At 35.3% G+C, this 6,609-nt stretch overlaps 1 protein-coding gene across 50 annotated transcripts in view; it reads right to left on the minus strand.

Annotated features, from left to right (window-relative positions):
* Positions 1-283: 283 nt before the first annotated feature.
* The window catches only part of LOC122255487 (scribble planar cell polarity protein), a 247,701-nt gene continuing 241,375 nt past the window's right edge, over positions 284-6,609 (minus strand). For 43 of the 50 annotated variants that reach the window (XM_086548694.1, XM_086548713.1, XM_086548683.1 and 40 more), the window contains one exon: positions 284-1,988. In XM_086548694.1, the coding sequence (XP_086404820.1) occupies positions 1,647-1,988 (342 nt within the window). In that variant the 3' untranslated portion in view covers positions 284-1,646. Of the gene's footprint in view, positions 1,989-5,377; positions 5,561-6,609 lie in introns of all 50 variants that reach the window. The other 7 variants (XM_086548671.1, XM_086548670.1, XM_043019590.2 and 4 more) reach the window with 1 other exon arrangement.

The following is a 6,609-nucleotide window of genomic DNA, read 5'->3' on the forward strand; positions in this document are numbered from 1 at the left end:
TTCTAAGATAATTTACAAAGAATATTTTTTATGATGATGAATATCAAAGGATCCTAGTACAAACTATCAATTGAATTTGGAAATAAATCTAATTGTCTTATGGCATTATCAAATTCGTGTATTTTGATTATTCATTAGCTGTATATGATTAGCTTGTGAATCCCTTACTGCCGATATTTGAAATATCAAATGAATCAGCTGATTATTGTACATCATCAATAATAAATCTAAGACAATCATCAAACTCTCAAGTAAAGTCTGTAAGTATCAAAGAAAACAAAAATTCACAGCTTATCTGGTATAACTCTTTATTTACAAAAGATTATCATCGTATGTATGAACATAGCTTGCTCACAGTGCTAGGAAAAAGCTGCACAGAAAGGAAGACATTTTGATCAATCACAGAGGCAGTTAAATTCTTTTTACAAGTTCTCTGGAATTGCCAGTGGACCCGACATGTTTATAGAAAAATTACACTATGGGCTCTTTTCTAGGTAACCTAAAACACTGCAACTGTGATAGTTCAAAATGACAACTTTACAATTCCATAATTACAATCTAAACAATTAACAGGCTCATCTAAAAACAAAATCTTCTTAAAATTAGAAGTGAAATAACCATAACTGATTAAAATTGGCTCACTCATAATTCCCGGTACAAACTACACGACAGACTCTGGATGTTCACATGATATTGGTCAATATAAAATCCTTACAAAACATCTTAAGAACTCTTAATAACTATGTTATAATTGTCTCATTCAATATTTACACCTGCACTCACACATATGAACTCCGACAATCAGAATATAAACTATAGATTGTATATCCACATTATGGAAACAATTTTTATAGCTTGCATCAACATTCACCGAACAGTAAAGCTGCTTGACAATGCTTTAGAGCTACTGGCTAAAGCTTTGCAAACTTCCATTAAAGATCTGATGTAAAATGACAACAACTCATGCCTGTTTAATCATTACCAATCATAAATGCATTAACAATCCATCCGTTAAAATGCTTAAACAGATATTTTTCATATACGCAGAATCAAGTGGTAATTGATTTTAAGGCAATAATGTTTTCCCCTTTTCCCCCTCATATTCAATAATCATGTGATAAATGCCAGGTCATAGTAGTTAAAGCTAATGTTACATCAATCATTTCAAAATCATTTGGCAACCCTTATAAAAAAAAAATGACAGTAAGTCATGAAGTATTTTAAAAAACAGATAGAAAATGTGCCCCAAATAATTCATGATCAGTGCCCAAGAACCCTCTTTCATTTCTGTACGAAATGTGACTGTTAGAGCAAATATTCACAATCAGGAACCATATCAACAATACTCATTTTCCAACTGTTCTGCACGGAAAAACGCTATGATATGTATACTCCTTCAAGCACACAATCACTGACCATGTCACAGTTCCACATAACATTCACATTCTACTGCTTGAAGTCTTAGGTCACCATAGTTATGAATTCCCAAGAATTGGAGGATTAAATCATTTGAAGACTGTTAGTATTCTTTAAACATATATATATATATAGACATATTAAAATCAAATCACAACTGATGTATAATTTTTTTCTTGCACTTTTCTTCATACATCTAAGACGCAGACTGAACGTGAATGGAACCCCCTTTAATATTTACTATTTGCATTTTCATCTGGAGTTGAAGTCTGAGGTAGAGGCGTGGAAACATCATGGTCCGAGTCGTCTGTTGACATGGTGGCCCCATCGGCTGCAAGCTGGTCGTCAGTTGAGTTTCCAGCAGAATCTACATCGTCATCGAGGGACTCATTAGCTTTCAACTTTTTCCTGTGGCTGTCCTGGTTGTCACCTGCTCTCTCCTCTCCAGTCTCATTTGCTTCCTCTTCCCCATCAGTCACCTTTGTTGCTTTCATTATCTCTTCCGAATTCGTGTTAGCATTTTCACTGTCAGTCAGAGAGAGAGTCATTAAGGTCTCCCGACAGGTCTCCACCTGGAAGAACATATGAGGAATTTGTTAGTGTCAAAACAAGCTCTGTGATGAATAAGGACTAAGTGCTTTGCTTCTACTGACATAATATAATACAAACAATAATACAGAAACAAATCAATTCCCTTTTTTTCCCTTTACAACATTTACATTCAAAATAAAAGTGATCAATGAGTAATAAATACATTGTAATACAAAAAATAAATTACATTTGGAGCATCTAACTTCTAAATCTGTTAATGAAAGGGCATCTTCTGGATAGTCCATCTGGAAGCATATGCTATTCTAACACACTAAGGCACATGTACTAAGATTATGAAAACTAATGAGCAAAATCTACAGCTTGTTTATGGTTTTCCAAGCTTCTTAGTTGGTTCTAAATAAGCAGCTTTTTTTTCCTTACAATTTTAAGCAATGAAAACTGACAACTACAAGCTCAGAAGATATTAGTCAAATCTCTAATTTCTACACTATTAACTAATTAGTTTAGCTCTGCACTTTATTCACACAAAGATATCAATAAACTGTATTGAATTACAAACATGCAAAACAAGTAAATAACTAATGCATATAAGAAGTACCAATTACTAAATACAGTATTTAAAAAAAATAATAAATAAATAAATAAATAAAATAAAAATAAAAAAAACATACATAAACATACTTGAAAAAGCCATACAATCAGATCTAGCCTTTGATCTGGTCTTGAGCCATTTTTAAAAATAAAAGATACATAACAATATCTAACACCATTATATTATAACATGAACTACAGATAAATATACATTTCTAGGAACCAATAGGTAAGATAGCATAGCAACATTATATGAAAAAAAAAGAAAAAAAAAATAGCAAATAGAAAATATAATGTACAAAAAACAGCAAATAATGGCTGTCAGAAAACAGGTCATCTACTAAGGAAATCTGCTGAACAGTTCATGTAATAATGCTTGAAAATTAACTGTAATTTTATGTCTGGGTCACTTCTTGAATTAAATTTTCGAATTTCAATTAACTATGACAACGCACTATTTGTCAATTCTGTAACTGAGCAATCATTAAATGTTTTGAGTCATGATTTTCAGCATCCTTTTAAGATTACTGCACATCCCTCCTACTGAACAGAGCAATTACAATTATTGCATATGACTTTTCCCCTGATCATTCACTGCATGGTGATGAACCATTCAACTGCTTTGTTTACTGCTTTGCAAATTTAGGATTATCTTATATGTTATCAGTATTACAAATGGTTAACGAAGAAAAAATACAAGGAAATTGATTCTCTCTAGAAATCCATTTTCACTGTCATACTGGAGATAAAAGCAGAAACTGAACTGTTAACTCCTATCATAGGTATCTGTATTAGCTTCAAATATTAAGCACTAAATTTTAATATTATCTAAATAACAACAGTAACTTTAAAACACGAGGGAAAAGAAAAAATGTGGGTATGAGAAGGAAGCTCAGAACAAGTAGAGTAGAAATAAACAAACAAAAAATACATAACTTGTTAAAATATTTAGAAGTTGTGATAGAAAAGACAAACAATACAAATATAACATATATTAGAATTCAAGATAAAACCCAGAAAAAAAATAACATTAAGAAAGAGACAAATGCAGTGACTGTACATTACAAAAACAAAACTTGCATTACAGAGAAACCTGAAAAAGAGACACAGAAATGTCACTCACGAAGAAGTGCAGATAGCAACAGGGTGAAAAGATCTAATTAAACAGCTGTATAATACACAGTAGATACATCGTGATTCAATTGGCAAAAATACAAAGGAAAAGTGATCTTAAAATAGCGAGAGAGAGAGAGAGAGAGAGAGAGAGAGAGAGAGAGAGAGAGAAGGAAAGATTCTGAATAATAAACATTGCACTACATTAGAAGAGAGTTTAGTAAAAGTACAGGCTTTAACAAAGACGAAATACAGAAGAAAGAAGGCAAATACAGACTTGTTAGTGTAAATTTCATGTGCATATACATAGCAGTGGTGGGATTACATCAGTTGTGAAAAAAACTGAAGCTGCTGGTTGACGAATATTGCCACTTCAGTATCTGATAAACATATGATGTTCTGCTTTCCCATCATATCAAAAGTTGTTCTGCTGTATATTACACCAATATGTTGAATAAATGCCCTTTTTATATAAAATGTACACATGCACATCTTGTTATGTAAATGTTGCAGCTCACATATACAGTTCATTTGAGCAACTTATTTTAACATAATAGTTTACCAAATTGTTATCTTTTTCATAGTATATCCCAGTTTCATTAACATGTCAAGTTAACATTCCTGTTGTATGCAAACAATTTCTACATTAATTGAAACAATTTAAGATTCTGAAGAGACAATTCATGGCTTAATTTGTCAACTGGTGTGAGCTTTTTTAAAATTGCAGACCGCCCCTACAAGCATCCCCTCCAACATCCAAAATGGGGCAGAGAGCCATGGCACTGGCTCAACTTGCTGGAGTGCTGGCGGTGGATTGGCAGAATAGCAGCTGACGAGGTTTATGTCCCAGAGTCTGTGATTTAAAGAAGAGTGCAGCAGCCAGAACACAGATGTTACATGGCAGCATCCCACAGATCTGTGACAGGTGCACCTGACCAAGGCACTATCTTAGAACTCTTGGCTCCTTTACATACATATACTGTAAGATCTGTTGGTGCCACAGATGGAGGGTGCTGGCAAGCAGCTAATGAGGGTGATGTGGTGGTCCAGCCTTCATCACAATCTACAATTGCAGGTGGAAGAGGAACAGCTGCTTCTAATCTTGCTACCAGGTGAAAAAAACAACTTGGACAACTGGACGCAGGCTTAAGAAGATGTATAAAAAGAGTGGGGCTACAATATGCCTTTAGATAATCATTCCCAAGCACGCTGTTTCAGTTCTAAGGGCTAGGTGGAGAGGCCTTTGCCATCTGCTCTTTGATCTTTACTTAAATACAAGTGTCTGGAACAATAATTTCACTAACAGAGAGAAGTAGGTACTATCTTTACTTCTATGGGAACTAGTAGAAAGCCTAGGGAGAACATCTAAACTGCAAGGTAACTTTGCCTTATACTACTTTCATCAATGAGCAGAGGAAAGGTTCGAGGGGGCCAGCTGCTGATGCTAACATTATCAGCCGATATTTACTATGAAATCTTCCAACAACATCTATGCTGGATAATGACTACCATCTCCAGCTGCCTCACTCAGGTAACTAGGCATTCAGGGCACTAACATTCAAGGTCTATGAAGCTCATACTGTCAGAACACTATGACCTTCAGTTGGCGTGCCTTGACGAGGTGCATCCAGTCCTAGATCCTAAGAACTCTCTCTCCCCTTAGCCCTACACTGAGCTTCAACTATCACCGGTGTGTGAAGGTCACCTCACGCTCTATGATGCGCTCAATGGTCTCCGTGGTCTGCACGCTCACATTCCCAGTGTCGGGGTCCACAATGGGTACAGTCTTGCGCGAAACTTTCTCAGACAGGACGCGGTCTCTCTCAGCTATGGTCTTCTCGCTTGGCTTGGTGACCACTACCAGTTTGGACCACTTGCGACCCACACTCTGGTCCAAGGCAATACAGCTGAGCAAAACTACAGCACCAAAGACCAACTCTTGCAAACAGTTAAGTTTTAAAATAAAAAGTACTTAACTGAATTGTCAAACAAAACTAACTGAACAATTACAACTACATAAATAAATTATACATACAGCTACTTTACAAAATTATGTCAAATCATAACTACTAATATCTGTACTTATTATACATAATTACAAAACTAGCATATAAAATCACACTAACTAAAGACTTAATCTTACTAACATTTTTATGAATGAATTTGACCTCTCACTCTTACTGCTCTCTTGCTCAATTCTTGCACTCTCTCCCACTCCATTCTCACTGCCTTGTTCTCTAAATCTCTCTTCCCTCTTTTCTTTTCTTCTCCCTGTGTGGTGTGATATGTGTATATATCTATCTGTGTGTGTATGTGTGTGTGTGTGTGTGTGTGTGTGTGTGTGTGTGTGTGTGTGTGTGTGTGTGTGTGTGTGTGTGTGTGTGTGTGTGTGTGTGTGTGTGTGAGTGTGAGTGTGTGTGTGTGTGTGTGTGTGTGAGTGTGAGTGTGAGTGTGAGTGTGAGTGTGAGTGTGAGTGTGAGTGTGAGTGTGAGTGTGAGTATGAGTATGAGTATGAGTATGAGTATGAGTATGAGTATGAGTATGAGTGTGAGTGTGTAAATGTTTCAAACTCCATCATCACTTCAGTCACTCATGCCAGTCACTCTACAATTTGTCTTTAAATCAACTATTCCTTAAAGTTAACACCAGTCAGTGTCATGCTAAAACCAGTAATACATTAACACTCAACAAAAAGTGCATGCATACACTCAATACATTACACAGACATAAGTGTGTTTCCATTGTGACAAAAACTCAATCATTCCTTACAAATATCTTTTTTTTTTTTTTTTTTTTTTTTTTTTGAGGACTCACGTACATTTTGCCTGACTTACTTTGCTACATCTTTCAAGCCAAACATTAATAACAACAATCATTTTAAACAACAACCATCCAAACACCTGACATACTATTCCTAGAGGTCATGCTTCCCTTTGG

The sequence above is a fragment of the Penaeus japonicus genome, unplaced genomic scaffold (assembly GCF_977035675.1).
Source record: "Penaeus japonicus unplaced genomic scaffold, GWHDUDI00000001_assembly GWHDUDI00000021, whole genome shotgun sequence".
In the NCBI taxonomy this organism is placed as follows: Eukaryota; Metazoa; Arthropoda; class Malacostraca; order Decapoda; family Penaeidae; genus Penaeus; species Penaeus japonicus.